General features: G+C 46.9%; 1 protein-coding gene and 1 long non-coding RNA gene across 3 annotated transcripts in view; both read left to right on the forward strand.

Moving 5' to 3' along the window:
* Nucleotides 1–18,187, forward strand: part of TP53 (tumor protein p53) — a 36,953-nt gene that overhangs the window by 15,966 nt on the left and 2,800 nt on the right. For both annotated transcript variants that reach the window (XM_083581088.1, XM_083581089.1), the window contains exons 4-9: nucleotides 6,852–7,038; nucleotides 9,316–9,431; nucleotides 10,639–10,748; nucleotides 13,657–13,907; nucleotides 16,213–16,313; nucleotides 17,539–17,633. In XM_083581088.1, the coding sequence (XP_083437214.1) occupies nucleotides 6,852–7,038; nucleotides 9,316–9,431; nucleotides 10,639–10,748; nucleotides 13,657–13,907; nucleotides 16,213–16,313; nucleotides 17,539–17,633 (860 nt within the window). The remainder of the gene's footprint in view (nucleotides 1–6,851; nucleotides 7,039–9,315; nucleotides 9,432–10,638; nucleotides 10,749–13,656; nucleotides 13,908–16,212; nucleotides 16,314–17,538; nucleotides 17,634–18,187) is intronic.
* On the forward strand, nucleotides 7,052–7,659 carry LOC310747036. The gene is made up of 2 exons (XR_014540860.1): nucleotides 7,052–7,344; nucleotides 7,606–7,659. It is a non-coding gene; the product is annotated as an uncharacterized lncRNA (long non-coding RNA).

Genomic DNA, 18,187 nt, shown 5'->3' on the forward strand with positions numbered 1-18,187 from the left:
AAAGAGACTGGGGCCCTAAGCTAGAGCTTGTTTAGCTTATACGTAAATCCGTATTGTTTAGAGGGGGGAGCTTCACCCATGGAGGGGCATCGGCAAAGGTTGGTTTCATAAAAGGTCAGAAACTCAGATAGATAAGCTAATCACAAAATGGCGCGCTAAACAGGTTATGGTTGCCAGAAGAGAATGTCTAGGCATCTTTATTTTATTTTGCCAGTTAAACATATTATTAATTTCGTTTCTATATCGAAGGCGGAGGGCCTTCTCGGTGGTGGCACCCGCCCTGTGGAACTCCCTCCCATCAGATGTCGAGGAAATAAACAACTATCCGACTTTTAGAAGACACCTGAAGGCAGCCCTGTTTACGGAAGTTTGTAATGTTTGATCTTTTATCGTGTATTTAATATCCTGTTGGGAGCCGCCCAGAGTGGCTGGGGAGGCCTGGCCCGGTGGGCTGAGTATAAGTTGTCGTTGTTGTTGTTAATTAATAATAATAATAATAATAATAATAATAATAATAATAATAATAATATTCTAAAGGAAACATCTCCAGAGCTGTTTACCAAAACTTTAAAACATCATATGAAACCATCCCGAATAAACCACATATAGGCGTCAAGGAAAATATTCCAGATCCATCTCTAAATGGCCTTTTGCTTTCCCCAAATCTATTCACCTAGTTAATTTATACAGCTTCCCCATAGCAGAAGGACTCTGGGAAGGCAGTGGGGTGTAGCGGTGAGAGCGTCAGACTGGGACCTGGGAGTTCTGGGTTCAAATCCCCACTGGGCGACCTTGGAGTCAGTCGCAGCCTGTTTGCCTCCCTCGTGGCGTCATTGAGGGGATTAACTGAGGGGGTGTGAAACATGTACTACTTGAAGAATAAAGTGGGATATTAATACAATTAATAAGTTATTCTGCTCACCGGCTTAAGAAAGCTGGAGGGGTAGGCCAGAGGGAGATGTTGGTCGCCAGCTTGGCGCCCAGAGATGATGATGATGATGATGATGATTTTATTTATACCCCGCCCATCTGGCCGAGTTTCCCCAGCCACTCTGGGCGGCTCCCAATCAAGTGTTAAAAACAGTACAGCGTTAAATATTAAAAACTTCCCTAAAGAGCGCTGCCATCAGATGTCTTCTAAAAGTCAGATAGTTGTTTATTTCCTTCACATCTGAAGGGAGGGCGTTCCACAGGGCGGGTGCCACCACCAAGGAGGCCCTGTGCCTGGTTCCCTGTAAACTCACATCTCGCAAAACAAAACAAAAAAAAATTTTTTTTCCCCCTTCCAGTAGCACCTTAAAGACCAACTAAGTTAGTTTTTGGTATGAGCTTTCGTGTGCATGCACACTTCTTCAGATAGTTGGTCTTTAAGGTGCATGCACACTTCTTCAGATAGTTGGTCTTTTGTTTTGACTATGGCAGACCAACACGGCTACCTATCTGTAACTCACATCTCGCAGGGAGGGAACTGCCAGAAGGCCCTCGGAGCTGGACCTCAGTGTCCGGGCAGAGCGATGGGGGTGGAGACACTTCTTCAGGTATACAGGACCGAGGCCGTTTAGGGCTTTCAAAGGTCAGCACCAACACTTTGAATTGTGCTCGGAAATGTACTGGGAGCCAATGCAGATATCTCAGGACCGGTGTTATATTGTCTCGGCGGCTGCTCCCAGTCACCAGTCTGGCTGCCGCATTCTGGATTAGTTGTAGTTTCCAGGTCACCTTCAAAGGTAGCCCCAAGTAGAGCGCATTGCAGTAGTCCAAGCGGGAGAGAACTGGAGCATGCACCACTGGCAAGACAGTCCGCAGGCAGATAGGGTCTCATCCTGCTCACCAGATGGAGCTGGTAGACAGCCGCCCTGGACACAGAATTGACCTGTGCCTCCATGGACAGCTGTGAGTCCAAAATGACTCCCAGGCTGCGCACCTGGTCCTTCAGGGGCACAGTTGCCCCATTCAGGACCAGGGAGTCCCCCACATGGCTCCCGCAACTGGACCTGCACCTGGTGCCGGGGGGATTTCGAACAGGGGTGCTCCCCCTTGGTGCCATAAATTCACCCCCAGTGCCCCCTAAAAGCGTGATTCCGAATAGCAGTTTTGCAGGACCCACAAACAAAATAACAGCACAGTTCAATTCAGAACATTCACAATGAATGGCGCACCCGTTCAAAAACCCCGTACAAACTAACATGGATCTAGCCTGAAAGTCTTCGTCGCAGGGCCCTGGGTTTGAACCCCACGTTGGGCAAAAGATTCCTGCTTTGGCAGGGAGTTGAACTAGATGGCCCTCAGGTCCCTTCCAACTCTGCAATTAATTCTTTTTTATTTTATTTTAATAAATTGGTTGAATGAATGGATGCACACCTCCTTCTTTATTATGTTTGGGGTGGTGTGTGTTGTTTTTTAGTCGTTTAGTCTTGTCCGACTCTTCGTGACCCCCTGGACCAGAGCACGCCAGGCACTTCTGTCTTCCACCGCCTCCCGCAGTTTGGTCAAACTCATGCTGGTAGCTTCGATAACTACCACCTCGTCCTCCGTTGTCCCCTTCTCCTTGTGCCCTCCATCTTTCCCAACATCAGGCTCTTTTCCAGGGAGTCTTCTTCTCTTCTCATGAGGTGGCCAAAGTCTTGGAGCCTCAGCTTCAGGATCTGTCCTTCCAGTGAGCGCTCGGGGCTGATTTCCTTCGGAATGGATTAGTTTGATCTTCTTGCAGTCCATGGGACTCTCAAGAGTCTCCTCCAGCACCAGAATTCAAAAGCATCCATTCTTCGGCAATCAGCCTTCTTGATGGTCCAGCTCTCACTTCCATACATCAATACTGGGACAACCATAGCTTTAACTATACGGACCTTTGCTGTCTAGGTTTGTCATTGCTTTTCTCCCAAGAAGCAGGCGTCTTTTAATTCCGTGACTGCTGTCACCATCTGCAGTGATCATGGAGCCCAAGAAAGTAAAATCTCTCACTGCCTCCATTTCTTCCCCTCCTATTTGCCAGGAGGTGATGGGACCAGTGGCCACGATCTTCGTTTTTTTGATGTTGAGCTTCAGACCATATTTTGCGCTCTCCTCTTTCACCCTCATTAAGAGGTTTTTTAATTCCTCCTCACTTTCTGCCATCAAGGTTGTGTCATCTGCATATCTGAGGTTGTTGATATGTCTTCCGGCAATCTTAATTTTCCATTTAATAATATACATTTACAATATCATTATCGACTTTACCGCCCTGGCTTTCAAAATTAACTAACTCTACAATTAATTCTTAACTATTTTAATTGATTTGTAGAATCGTAGAATTACAGAGGGGCCCCGATGGTCATGTTGTCGAACTCTCTTGCAATGCAGGAATAGCTGAACTTGGGTCCAGTGATACCAGCTTTTCAAAGTCTTCTATCTTGGCACCAATCTAGGGGTTCCTGCTGTCACCCATTAACGCTTCATTTTCACAAGCAGAAGACCCTAGCCTGCTCTCTCCTTCCCAAAATGTTCAGAAGGGGCCACATTCTTTTTAGAAACTCACTTCGGGCAGATGGAGCCCATCCTTGACTCCTGCCCTGCCGCCCAGGGACCGGTGGGAGTTGTAGTTCAAAGGAGCTTGGGGGCACCCAGCTGAAGGATATCGGCCGCCTTGGCGCCATGCGTTTGAAGCGCTGTGATGCCACACGTCAAACCATCATGGCTTCACCCCCCAAAGGATTCTGGGAGCTGTAGCTGAGAGAGCCCCTATTCCCCTCACAGAACTATAATTCCCAAAGTAGTTGTAATAGGGATATTCAGACAGCACCTAGCACCCTTTATAAACTACAGTTTCCCTGAGATAGATATACACACACCGTATTTTTCACTCTATAAGACGCACCAGACCACAAGACGCACCGAGTTTTTGGAGGAGGGAAACAAGAAAAAAAATATTCTGAATCTCAGAAGCCAGAACAGCAAGAGGGATCGCTGCGCAGTGAAAGCAGCAATCCCTCTTGCTGTTCTGGCTTCTGGGATAGCTGCGCAGCCTGCATTCGCTCCATAAGACGCACACACATTTCCCCTTACTTTTTAGGAGGGAAAAAGTGAGTCTTATAGAGCAAAAAAAAACGGTATACACACACACACAGTGGTACCTCGGGTTAAGTACTTAATTTGTTCCGGAGGTTCATTCTTAACTTGAAACTGTTCTTAACCTGAAGCAGCACTTTAGCTAATGGGGCCTCCCGCTGCCGCCATGCCACCAGAGCACGATTTCTGTTCTCATCCTGAAGCAAAGTGCTTAACCTGAAGCACTGTTTCTGGTTTAGCAGAGTCTGTAACCTGAAGCGTATGTAACTTGAGGTATCACTGTATATATACAGGGGTGCTCAGTTTTTACTGTTTAAAGAGTTTAAATGTATGGCGCAGATGGGCCCTGGAATAAAGAAAATTCACTTCAAAGACTTGTTGAGAAATTCCTAAAGCCCCATTTTCACTATACATTTAAAGCAGCACCGTCCCACTTTTAACCTGTCGCGGCTTCCTCCCACCTAAGAGTTCTGGGAGTTATAGTTTGTTAAGGCTCCCTTCTTCCCCTCACAGAGCTACAATTCCCAGAAAAGGGGGGGGATTGATTACTAAACTGCTCTGGGAATTGTAGATCCCACAGCGGGGACGGGACACTAGGGAGGGGGCCTCCTCTCGCCTCTGAGCACCTTCAGTAAACTACAGTTCCCATAATTCTTTGGGCGGAAAAAACTCCCGGCTTTTGGAAGTGGTGCTTTGATCGCATGTTGTGACTGCGACCCGAGTCTCGCAGCTTTTTAAAGGCGGATATTTGAGGAGGCTGGACTTGAGACCAGACCCCTTTTCTCCACGCCCCCCCCAAACAACTCCGCAAGGCAAGTTTGGACATGTTTTGCTCTCCTCCTTGCCCACTTCATTGAGTTTCGTGTGTTGCTGGGAGGGATTTGGGGAGAGACGGACAGACACCGTTGCTCAGTCTCCGAAATTAAATCCCTCGCTCTTGTGCCGTGATGGCCGAAAAGGTTAGTTGAACTTTGGGCATGTTAATAGGATTGTGGTGTGTGTGTGTGTGTGTGTCTTTTGGGGGGGCGGAATCCTGTGTGGTCGAGATCACTACCCCCCCCCAAAAAAAAACAGTGTCAGGAAAGGAATTTTAATGTAAAGCAAAGGGCCAGCAAGAAGACTGCTGGGGGTTTTTTGGGGGGGGGTTGACTAAAAGGATGGGTGTGAATTGATTCTTACATTTTTTGAGGGGTGCTAAAAATTATTGTGGGTGGGCCAGGCTTAATACATTCCTACGAGGGTGAAAGGGGGGGCTGGATTATCCTGCAAGTGTATAAGATCTAGGGCAGCGGTGGCCAACTCACAATCTACTCACAGAGTTAAAAACTGGCAGTGATCCACCCCCGTTTTTTAGGGGTTCAGGTCAAAGTCATTGAGCTGTTTTTTGTAGGAAGGAAAGCCCTGTTTTGGGGGGACGTTTTTGAGCTTTTTTTAGGGGAGCCAAAGTTCTTGAGCTTCTTTGTGGAGAGCCGGTGATCTACCGCAGACATCTGGTGATCTACCAGTATTTGATCTAGGGAATTTGGGGAGAGAAGAGGGGAGCTGTCGTGGGGGCAGGAGAGAATTGTAGGGTTTACAGCTCCAGAATTAATATAGATTCGACTCCGAGGTTGGGGGGGGGCAGCCGGATGCCTGGGTTCCCTCGGAGGCTGGTGGAGCCTGTTGCTTGGACATCTCACAGTTATCCTTTTTAACTTGCTTTTAAAGCTGTTTTTAAAATGTTGCTTCAGATGTTGTTGTTGTTGTTTAGTCATTTAGTCGTGTCCGCCTCTTCGTGACCCCCTGGACCAGAGCACGCCAGGCCCTCCTGTCTTCCACTGCCTTCTGCAGTTTGGTCAAACACATGCTGGGAGCTTCGAGAACACTGTCCCACCATCTCGTCCTCTGTCATCCCCTTCTCCTTGTGCCCTCCATCTTTCCCAACATCAGGGTCTTTTGCAGGGACTCTTCTCTTTTCATGAGGTGGCCAAAGTCTTGGAGCCTCAGCTTCAGGATCTGTCCTTCCAGTGAGCACTCAGGGCTGATTTCCTTCAGAATGGATCAGTTTGATCTTCTTGCAGTCCATGGGACTCTCAAGAGTCTCCTCCAGCACCGTAATTCAAAAGCATCCATTCTTCGGTGATCAGCCTTCTTGATGGTCCAGCTCTCACTTCCATACATCAATACTGGGAAAACCAGAGCTTTAACTATACGGACCTTTGTTGGCAAGGTGATGTCTCTGCTTTTTAAGATGCTGTCTAGGTTTGCCATCGCTTTTCTCCCAAGAAGCAGGCGTCTTTTAATTTTGTGGCTGCTGTCACCATATGCAGTGACCATGGAGCCCAAGAAAGTAAAATCTCTCACTGCCTCCATTTCTTCCCCTCTATTTGCCAGGAGGTGATGGGACCAGTGGCCACGATCTTCGTTTTTTTTGATGTTGAGCTTCAGACCATATTTTGCGCTCTCCTCTTTCACCCTCATTAAAAGGTTCTTTAATTCCTCTTCACTTTCTGCGATCAAGGTTGTGTCATCTGCATATCTGAGGTTGTTGATATCTCTTCCGGCAATCTTAATTTTCCATTTAATAATACACATTTACATCATCATTATCGACTTTAACGCTCTGGCTTTCCAAATTAACTAACTCTACAAATCATTCTTAACTAATTTAATCGATTTGTGGAATCGTAGAATTACAGAGGGGCCCCAGTGGTCATGTTGTCGAACCTTTGTCGGCAAGGTGATGATAATAAGTTGTATAATTTCCATGTTGTAATTTCCATGTTCCATGTTCCCTCCCTCTCTTTTCTCTCCGCCCCAACGTGTAGTACTCACCGGATCTCAACAAGCTCTACTGCCGGATGGGCAAGACTTGCCCCGTCCTCATTAAAGTGGCCACACCGCCCCCTCCCCGGGCTGTCATTCGCACCACAGCCATCTTCAAGAAGTCTGAGCACATCGCCGAGGTGGTCAAGCGATGCCCGCACCACGAGCGCTCTGGCGAAGGCAGCTGCGGTAAGCTCCGGCAGAGGGAATGGGCTGGCTCTTTTGGGCAAGGGTGGTGGTCTCTGGGGACAAGGACTAGGCCTTGTCTACAAAGGATTCGAACCCAGCGCACCCTTCCTATTTCCTCCCCGTCCAAACGCATGCTTTTGTGGTCAGGGTTGTGGATTTGATTTAAACCAGATCAAATCACGATTTAAATGACTAGCCAGTAAGACTCGGTTTATATATATATTTGTTAAAATAATCCCAATTTTATTGTAAATGCGTACAAATCAAAACTTGCACACTTGAAAAAGGAAAAAGAAATGAAGGAAGGTTACAAAAAAAGAAGAAAAGGGGGGAAATTGAAAGATTCGAACCCGGCGCAGCCTTCCTCTTTGCCTGCTTTGTGGTCAGGGTGGGTTTGATTTAAATCGAATCGCAATTTAAATAACTAGTCAGTAAGACTTTATATATATATATATATATATATATATATATATATATATATATATATATTAAAAATGTTATTCAATTTTATTGCAAATACGTAGAAATCAATACTTGCGCACTTGAAGGAAAAAGAAATTAAGGAAGGTTACAAAAAAAGAAGAAAAGAGGAAAAGGGAAACAGAAAGAGCAACAGAAATATAAATAAATAAAAGAAATGTATAAACTTGAAAAGTATAAATAACGACAACAACAACAGGCCTGGTTGAAGAGGAACTTAAAAACAAAAAGAAAGTGGGACAGAAATAAAAGCAATGATAATAATAATATTAATAATCTTCACTATAAAGAAAAGGTGCCTAGACATTCAGTTTTGGCTACCGCAACCTGGGTTTAAGGTGCAATTAGATTATCTACGATCAAATTATAAAGCAGCTGCGTTAGTCACTATAAACAGAGCAGTTGTTTCTTTTCATTTTCCGACGTATTTCTTAGCGATAAACAAATTTTGTGTAGCACAAGCAGATTTTTATTCTGAAAGTGCAACCCATGGGGAAAAGTTAGAGAACCAGTTCCCCTGCACTATTAAAAAACATCATTCGGAAGAGCGTTTCGGAGAGCGCACTAAGGGAGATAAGAATAACACCATAAATGTCAGAACGAGAGCGATGAATTGCGCATTGGCTCAGAACCCGATTGAAACTAGTTTAATTCAACAAAACGGGATGAGCTTGAGCTGGCGAAAGGACCTTTCCTAAGCTGGGCGGCGATTTATGCCCCCAGCACTCGCCTGAGCCCCCTCTTGCCTCTTGGCACCCCCCCCCCCCAGGTAAACCTCCTTGAGATTTACTCCCAGGAACGCGGGTGGCGCTGTGGGTTAAACCACAGAGCCTAGGGCTTGCCGATCAGAAGGTCGGCGGTTCGAATCCCCGCGACTGGGTGAGCTCCCATTGCTCAGTCCCAGCTCCTGCCAACCTAGCAGTTCAAAAGCACGTCAAAGTGTGAGTAGATAAATAGGTTGCAAGCAGGAAGGTAAACGGAGTTGGCGTGCGCTCTGGTTTCCGTCACGGTGTCCCGTTGCGCCAGAAGTGGTTTAGTCCTGCTAGCCGCATGACCTGGAAAGCTGTCTGCAGACAAACGCCGGCTCCCTCAGCCTGAAAGCGAGATGAGCGCCACAACCCCAAAGTCGCCTTTGATTGGACTTAACCATCCAGGGCTCCTTGACCTTTTATGTTTTCAGATGCAGTAGAAAAAGATTTAAGGGACCCGGGTGGCGCTGTGATCTAAACCACAGAGCCTAGAGCTTGCCGATCAGAAGGTCGGCGGTTCGAATCCCCGCGACGGAGTGAGCTCCCATTGCTCGGTCCCTGCTCCTGCTAACCTAGCAGTTCGAAAGCACGTCAAAGTGCAAGTAGATAAATAGGTACCGCTCCGGCGGGAAGGTAAACGGCGTTTCCGTGCGCTGCTCTGGTTTGCCAGAAGCAGCTTAGTCATGCTGGCCACGTGACCCGGAAGCTGTACGCTGGCTCCCTCGGCCAGTAAAGCGAGATGAGCGCCGCAACCCCAGAGTTGGTCATGACTGGACCTAACGGTCAGGGGTCCCTTTACCTTCACCTATGTGGAGCAGGCGGTTTGGGGGTGGTTAGCCTCCGGTGTGGGGTGGGCCCTCTGCGCGCGCTCAGAGGCCACGCCGTCAAAGCCATCACACGGCACACGTTCCCTTTTTGGACGCCGCAGGTGCCGTCCGCACCCAATCCTTTGTCCCTTTTGCAAAGCGGCCGTCCCCACGCTTTTCTCTCTCTCCCCCCTTTCTCCCTCTCCCCCGACCTGGCCCCAATCCGGTTTTGTGTCCTCCAGGAGGTGTTGCTCCCGCCGAGCACCTGATCCGGGTGGAAGGGAACCAGCAGGCCCAGTACTTATCCGACCAGAACACCAAGCGCCACAGCGTCGTCATTCCCTACGAGGCACCCCAGGTTATCGAAATTGGGGCGTTGGGGGAGGGGGAGGGGGCTTGGACCGGGGAAAGATCCCCGGATCACACTGGAGATCTACCCTTTGCATTCAGGTGTCGCGGCAGCCAGTGATGTCGTGCCAGGATCAGTGCAAATGGGTCAAGCTGTCTAGTCCTGGCTGCCGAGTTCTGCTCCGAGTTGAAGTTTCCGAACTCTGTTTGGAGAGTTTTTATCTTGCGTTAACAGCGAAACCTCGGTTGCCGAACTGTAATCCGTTCCGGAAGGCCGTTCGGCTTCCGAAACGTTCGACAACGGAGGCGCGGTTGCCGGTCGGCAAAATCCATCGACAGATGGAGAACCGCGCCTCAGAAGCCGTTTGAAAACAAAAGCATTGTTTTCCAGGTCTGTTGGCGTTTGGGTTCCGAATTGTTCTGCCTCCGAAGCTTTTGACAGCAGAGGTTCCGCTGTATTTTTAACGCTGTGAACCGCCCGAGATATTCGGGTGTAGGGCTACCGTATGCACGTTTAATTAATATTAATTATACAGTGGTACCTCTGGTTATAGGGACGCGGGTGGCGCTGTGGGTTAAACCACAGAGCCTAGGGCTTGCCGATCAGAAGGTCGGCGGTTCGAATCCCCGCGACGGGGTGAGCTCCCATTGCTCGGTCCCTGCTCCTGCCAACCTAGCAGTTCGAAAGCATGTCAAAGTGCAAGTAGATAAATAGGAAGGTAAACGGCGTTTCTGTGCGCTGCTCTGGTCAGTAAAACGAGATGAGCACCGCAACCCCAGCGTCGGCCATGACTGGACCTAATGGTCAGGGGTCCCTTTACCTTTACCTCTGGTTATGTACTTAATTCGTTCCGGAGGTCCGTTCTTAACCTGAAACTGTTCTTAACCTGAGGTACCACTTTAGCTAATGGGGCCTCCTGCTGTGCCACCGGAGCACAATTTCTGTTCTCATCCTGAAGCACAGTTCTTAACCTGAGGTAATATTTCTGGGTTAGTGGAGTCTGTAACCTGAAGCGTCTGTAACCCAAGGTACCGCTGTAATTTTAATACGATGCGGCTTGCAAAGAAAGTTGCATACTTTCTCCCTGCTGATATTAATTGTAATTATAGTAGTAATGATCTTGCATTGCACCTTGCAGAGACGCTCCCCTTGAATAGTCTGGGGGGAGATCAGCAGGTCCCTGTGCCCCAATTCCTGCCCCCTCTTTGCCTTTCAGCTGGGGACGGAGAGCAGCAAGATTCTCTACAACTTCATGTGCAACAGCTCCTGCCAGGGGGGCATGAACCGCCGCCCCATCTTGATCATCATCACCCTGGAGACCCATCTGTGCGTAAAACACTTTTCATCCTCTTCCTCTCTTCTCCCTCCTCCCCCCGGCACCTCCTTGCCCCCAAAGGAGGGCGCTAGAGAGTGCATTGGGGGCTCTGTCTCCTGGGTTCTCTGGGAAGGATGAGGCCAGCGTCCCCGGGTCTGTGGCCAGGAGATGGGGTTCTGAACTCCTGTTTGCAGATAGAGAGGTCACAGGCAGTGTTGGAAGCAAGCCCGTAGCTCTAGAACCAAATTTCTCGTCAGATCTGAGGACCAGCTTGGCGGTCACTTGAAAATTTCTTTGGTGCTTGGCTCTAGATCCCATGAGACCAGGGCCCTTCAGGATTTAACCTCCTTCCGTCGGGCCTGTAAGACAGAGCTATTCCGGCTGGCCTTTAATTTGAATCCAGCCTGATCTTTTATTCCCCTTCCTTCCCTCCCCTTCCCCTTTTATGAAGATTACCCGCTCTGAGACCCCACAGCTAATTCTCCCCTGGCCTCCTCGCTGGCCCAAGTAGGACCAACTCAGCCAGCTAGCCCTGGGGATTATCTAATTGATTTTTGATTTTTATTGTTATTCATGTTTTTATACTATATTTTATTCTGCTTTTATAATTAAGTGTTTTAAATTGGTTGTTAGCCGCCCTGAGCCCGGTTTTTGAACCAGGAAGGGCGGGGTATAAATAAAAAATTATTATTATGTTATTATATACCGTATTTTTCGCACCATAGGGCGCACCTGACCATAGGGCGCACCTAGTTTTTAGAGGAGGAAAAAACACAAAAAAATATTCTGAATCAAATGTTGCACTAAACTATTTAAAGCAGCAAAGCGGGCGGCTCCTGTCCGCTTTGCTGCTTTAAATCCAGCCTCAAAGGAGGGTAGGAAGGGGAACCATGGCTTATCTAAGTCCAGTTAATAATGCTGAGCCTGACTTATGGCCATCGAGATTAGCCTGGCCGTCTCAGTGGAAATCTGGGGAGGCTGAGGTGGACTTTCCAGTGGTCAAAGTGTGGTTGTGTCTTCCTGCCCGGCATCTATTTCCTGCCGTCTTTACCCCCTGCACCCCCACACCCTGCTTTGAGGGAAGGAAGCGGAGCCATAGATCCTCTGCTCGCAACTGCAGTGGATTCCCTCCACTTTGAAGCAGGAAAGTGGGAGAGGAGCTGCTTACACGAGTGTAAGCTGCTCCCCTCCCACTTTGCTGCTTCAAAGGGAGCCAGGGAGGAGGGAATCCGCTGCAGCCACGAGCAGCGGAGGATCCATGGTCCCCTTCTTTCCCTCCTCCGTGGTTGCTTTGAAGCACGAAGGTGGGAGAGGAGCTGCTTACACGAGTGTAAGCTGCTCCCCTCCCACTTTGCTGCTTCAAAGGGAGCCGGGGAAGAGGGAATCCGCTGCAGCTTCCCCCACCTCCTGGAGAGCCCGCAGAAGCCGCCAGCTCTTTAAAGGGGCTGCGCGGCTTCTCCTGGCTTTTCTGGGAGGTGGGAGAAGGGACTGATGCGGCCAGTCAGTCCCTTCTCCCTCCTGTGGAAAAGCCCGCAAGAGCGCACGGAGCTTGTGTGCGGCTCTTGGGGGCTTTTCCCGCCTGCCTCCCCCCTGCATTCGCCCCATAGGACGCACACACATTTCCCTTTGCTTTTTAGGAGGGAAAAAGTGCGTCCTATGGTGCGAAAAATACGGTAGATCCTTGCTCTAACTATGGGTCCAGGGTTGGGGGGTGGGGTGGGAGAAGGGTGCCCAGTGGCCCTAGAGATCTGTGACAGTGGGTGGGTGGGTACTGATCCTGTTGAACCGCAAGGAAGGGAGGGGTCCTGTCCAAATCTGGCTACAGTGGTACCTTGGTTCTCAAACTTCATCCGTTCCAAAACCAAAGCGTGCTTTCCCATAGAAAGTCATGCAAAACAGAGCGATCCGTTCCGGACTTTTAAAAACAACCCCTGAGGCAGCAATTTCAACATGAATTTTACTCTCTGACGAGACCATTGATCCATAAAATGAAAGCGATAAACAATGTGCTGCAGTCAATCAATCAATCAGTAGCTGGACTGGGTTCCGCACAGTCACAAAAAAGAGCCGAAAAAATGCAAAATACCTCGGGTTAAGAACTTAATTCATTCTGGAGCTCCGTTCTTAACCTGAAACTGTTCTTAACCTGAGGTACCACTTCAGCTAATGGGGCTTCCCGCTGCTGCCACCGCACAATTTCTGTTCTCATCCTGAAGCAAAGTTCTTAACCTGAATTACTATTTCTGGGTTAGCAGAGTCTGTAACCTGAAGCGTATGTAACCCGAGGTACCACTGTAAGTAGCAAAAACTGACAGACCTCAGCGTAAACACTCAAAATGGAAGCCTGTGGAACGCCCTCCCACCAGATGTCAAAGAGAACAACAACTACCAGACTTTTAGAAGACATCTGAAGGCAGCCCTGTTTAGGGAAGCTATTATTGTTTGGTGTATTACGGTATTTTAATATTTTGCTGGAAGCCGCCCAGAGTGGCTGGGTATAAATAAATTATTATTATTAAACACTCAAAACGGAGCACGTTCGGCTTCCGAAAAAAGTTCCCAAAGCGGAACACTTAACTTCCGGATTTGCAGTGTCAGGGTTCCAAGTTGTTTGGGTACCAAGGCAATTGAGAACCAAGAGACCACTGTAACCACTTGGGGAAACGCCATCGCCTTGCTTCCTTGCTGTCATTTGCAAATTTGCCCCGGCCCTTGGACGCTTTCTTTGCCTGCATGGGGAGCCTAGTTCACGGAGGTAAAAAAAATCCCATTCATTCCTTCGTCCCTTTGCCACCTGCGTGCGGCCCTCGGAAGCCGCCTCCAGATGCGAATGCGGCCCTTGAGCTGCAAAGAAAAAGGAAAAAAAGTTTCCCCTCGTCTGACGTCTCCTCTCCCCGTCCTTTCTCCCTTTCTCCGCAGGGGCCAGCTTCTCGGACGACGCTGCTTTGAGGCCCGTGTCTGCGCCTGCCCAGGCCGGGACCGCAAGACGGAGGAGGAAAACTTCAAGAGAATGGCTCCCTCTGGAATTAACGCCAAGAGGAATAAACCCGAATCTGACGGCGGCGGGAACGCCAAGAGGAGTCGACTGGAAGCCGGCAGCGGGAACGCCAAAAAGTGCAAGTCTGAAGAGGAGTCGTCCCAGGAATGGTTGCCGGGGAGCCCAGGAGCGTGTAAGCAAGCCTGCTACTCATATATATATAATTTTTATTTATTTTCCATTTAATAATATACATTTGCATCATCATTATCTACTTTACTGCCCTGGCTCTCTAGAGTCTATCGACTTCCTTCCTTCCCTCCTGCCTCACAGCTTTCAAAATTAACCTTTATATCATTGCATTTTAATCATCAACCTTTATTACGGTCCAGAGACCCAACAAATCATTACAAAGCAATACGCAATTCATACAGCCTACCTCCAGGTTAAACAAGCATTTTGTTCAGAATATAGGGATCATTGGTTCTTGCAACCACCGATAAAAACGTTGCCACTGCTAATGTTCTAGCATTTGTCCGGTCTTCCAATAGAAACCTGACATAGCCTCTGATTTTCCCGGAAAAGGTACCAGCAAGGGTAATATCAGTTCAGCCCTGGCTTGCTCATATTTTGCACAATGCAACAAAATATGTTTTATGGAATCAATGTCTTGAGCACACGAGCAAAGTCTGTCCTGGTAGGGAACTCCCCTCAACCTGCCATCCAACACTGCAGAAGGAAAGACGTTTAGTCTGGCTTTGGTGAAAAGCCTTCGATAGTTTGGTACTGTCAGGTTTTTAATGTAAGGTGTTAACTTAAAAGACATACCCATATTGTACTTCTACTGCCTGCGGACTACAGACTGCGTATGATCGAGATCGCAAGTCACTGTGTGCATTATCCCATAATCTTTGCTTTAATAAATTTTATTTATACCCTGCCCTCCCCAGCCAAGAACAGGCTCAGGGCGGCTAACACCAGGCCTAAAAACAATTGATTGAAATTGTGTTTTCCAATTCTAATTGCACTCATTACAAAAGGCCTCGAAACTTGAATATACAAAGGTAGAAAATTTCTCATTACAAGTCTTCAGGCAACCCTGCTAGTGATGTTAATTGCTTACAATGATCTTTCAAATATTGTATAAATTTACTCCAGTCCTTTTTAATACTTGATCGTGCTGGTTTCGGATTTTTCTTGTCAAATTCGCCAGTTCTGCAAAGTCCATCATTTTCATCTTCCACTCTTCTTGCTTTGGTATTTCTTGTTGTTTCCATTTTGGGGCTAGAAGAATTCTTTCCGCAGTTGTCGCACACATAAACAGTCTTTTATCCTCCCTTGGTATCTCGTCACCCACTATACCCAATAAAAAGGCTTCTGGTTTTTTAATAAAAGTATTTTTAAATGCAAACCTGCCCCTCTCAATGCAATTCTCTCCCTCTGTTTTGGGTTGGGTTTGAGTTGGTTTTTTTTTTTTTTTTTTTAGGGCAGAGGGCACTTTTAAAAGGGGGCGCATATACAGTGGTACCTTGGTTCCTGAACTCAATCCATTCTGGAAGTCCGTCCAACTTCCAAAGCATTGGCAAACCAAGGCGCAATGTCCGATTGGCCCTGGAAACAATAGCCGACATTTTACTTGGCATTGTAGGAGAGGATATTAATAGACAGGATTGTAAGCTGTTTTTATATGCAACGACTGCAGCAAGTATATTATTGGCACAAAAATGGAAGCAAAAAGAATTACCGACGAAAGAAGAATGGCAGATGAAATTAATGGCCTATGCAGAATTAGATAAATGAACAGGAAGGATTTGAAACCTGCGGGATCAGAGATACTTAGAAGACTGGAGTAAATATATGAATTATTTGAAAAGCAGTTGTAATGAACAGGTTACGCTTGCAGGACTGCAAGAAGTTCTGTAAGGAGGACTATTTGAAATATTATAAGAAAGATTATGAAGAGAATTATTAGTTAATGATAATTAAGAGTAAGAGAAATTAAGAAACGCAGAATAAGTGATAAAGAACAAAAAATCATCAGAGGTTGTTAATGGACGTCTAAAAGATTGTATAAGAAGTTGTGTTAAATGATTGTTGGAAATGATACGTTGAAAAAACTAATAAAAATGTATAAAATAATAATAATAAAAGGAAACAATAGCCGACAGACACACCAGACGTTCGGCTTCCGAAAAACATTCGCAAACTGGAACACTTATTCCCGGTTTTCTGGTGTTTGGGAGACAGTTTGTCCGGGAGCCAAGGTACCAGTGTATTAATATTGGTTCCTCTTCAACCAGACCTTTGGCCGATTGACATCTTTTACATGTGAGATGGTTGCTTTGGTTTTTGTTGTTATTGCACATTTTGTGTTTCTTCCGTTGCAAACCATTGCCATGAGAGCTGCGCATGAAGCGGGTGTGTGTGTGTGTGTGTGTGTGTGTGTGCAGATTTAATAAATAAAATTAATCAACCCTTCCTCCTGTCCCTTTCCACAGCTTTTTCTCAGAACAGCGATTCGGGAGGCTCCAAGAAGCGGATCGTGGAGGCTCCCAGTGGCGTCGGCAGTAGCACTGAAGGAAGAGTTTACACCATCCAGGTGACTTTCGTGGGGTGGGGGGTGGAAAAGCCAGAAAGCCGCGTCCCGGGCCTTGCATAAATGTTTGCACCGAACTGCGTCCGTTCGGCTTAAGTGTCCCCCCTCGGACTGCGAGGGAGCTGCAAGATGGCCGCTCCCTGGTTAATAATAATAATAATAATTTTATTATTTATACCCCAGCCCCTCTGGGCGGCTTCCAACAGAATATTAAAATACAATAACCTATGAAACATTAAAAGCTTCCCTAAACAAGGCTGCCTTCAGATGTAATTGACTCGCACTTTTAGAGACAGGGAGTTTTTCGGTTAAAGAGACCAAACACCCATTCCCCAGAAGGCCACAATTTTATCTCTCCCACGATGCCTCACTCTAGTGTGAACCAGCGGTTTGACGTACCAATATTTTCCAACTTCACTACATCCCTGCTTAGAGAAGCCAGACTGCTTCCCTCATCCTTCTTCTGGCGGGTGAAGATGGTTTTATTCCAACGGGCCCTTGGGAACCAATGGATTTTTTTTTTTTTAAGAAATATTTATTAAGATTTTACAAAGACAAATATACAAAAACACATAATAATAATAAAAAAATAAAAAGATAAGTAAAACATGCAGAAAAAACAAGAAAAATTAAAAACAATTATTTTTCATAACATAAAACTCATTTGCTTGTTTCTTTGACTTCCTCACACCTCCCCTTCTTGTATTCCCATTTAAATAGTCAAATCAGCAAATCCTTACCCCCTTTCATTTATCTTATCTCTATAACTTAACATTTTATAACTCAGTATTTTCATCCATTATCAATTCATTTTTGCATATTCTTATTAACTTTGTTGCCAATACCACTTATTTCCAATCCAACACCATTTTAGTTATTTTTATTTTTTTTACCTAATTATACCCTTCTTCCATATTCTTAAAGCATTACAGCTGGAAACCACTTAATTTCTATCCAACATCATTCTAACATTCAGGGAACCAATGGGATTTTAAGGAAAGGGCATGCTGCTTTTATTATCTACATTTTAATAGATTTTTTTTTAAAAAATTGCATCTTAATTACTTTGGAACAATGATCTTCCACCGCTTAGCTTTTTCATATCTCAATCTGCGCTGTTTTAATTTTTGTAAGCTGCTTCGATTCCTAGTCTGTGGGGCAAGGCAAAGGTATAAATAAATACGATGGGAATAATTGATAGCGACAATATTTCCTCCTCCCTTTCCAGACTCGTGACCGGAAGCTGTACCAGCTGCTGAAGAAAATAAAAGAAGCCATCGAGTTTCAAGATTTGATGAAGCAAAACAAGGAGCCGGCCAAAGTGTGAGTGGTTAAACGCTGCCTCCTTGCCCTTCTCCTGACTCCCATCTATCTTCAAGCGTCGACTGGCAGTGACTTCTACATGCCAAGCAGGTGTCCTCCTCCCCGACTGCATCCTTTTTCCCCTCCATCGCGCCAGCTCCATCACCAGTCTGGTCAGATTGGAGTGTGGGGTTTTTGCCTTGCTTTCTTGCTTGCTTTAGCGGGGTGCAGCATGGCTCGCTGACTCGAGCCGCTTGAGGCTCATTTTGTTGTTGGTTAGTCGTGTCCGACTCTTCGTGACCCCCTGGACCAGAGCACGCCAGGCCCTCCTGTCTTCCACTGCCTCCCGCAGTTTGGTCAAACTCATGCTGGCAGCTTCGAGAACACTGTCCCACCATCTCGTCCTCCGTCATCCCCTTCTCCTTGGGCCCTCCATCTTTCCCAACATCAGGGTCTTTCCCAGGGAGTCTTCTCTTCTCATGAGGTGGCCAAAGTCTTGGAGCCTCAGCTTCAGGATCTGTCCTTCCAGTGAGCACTCAGGGCTGATTTCCTTCAGAATGGAGAGGTTTGATCTT

Source organism: Podarcis filfolensis (genome assembly GCF_964270895.1).
Source record: "Podarcis filfolensis genome assembly, chromosome: 13".
NCBI classification, from domain to species: domain Eukaryota; kingdom Metazoa; phylum Chordata; class Lepidosauria; order Squamata; family Lacertidae; genus Podarcis; species Podarcis filfolensis.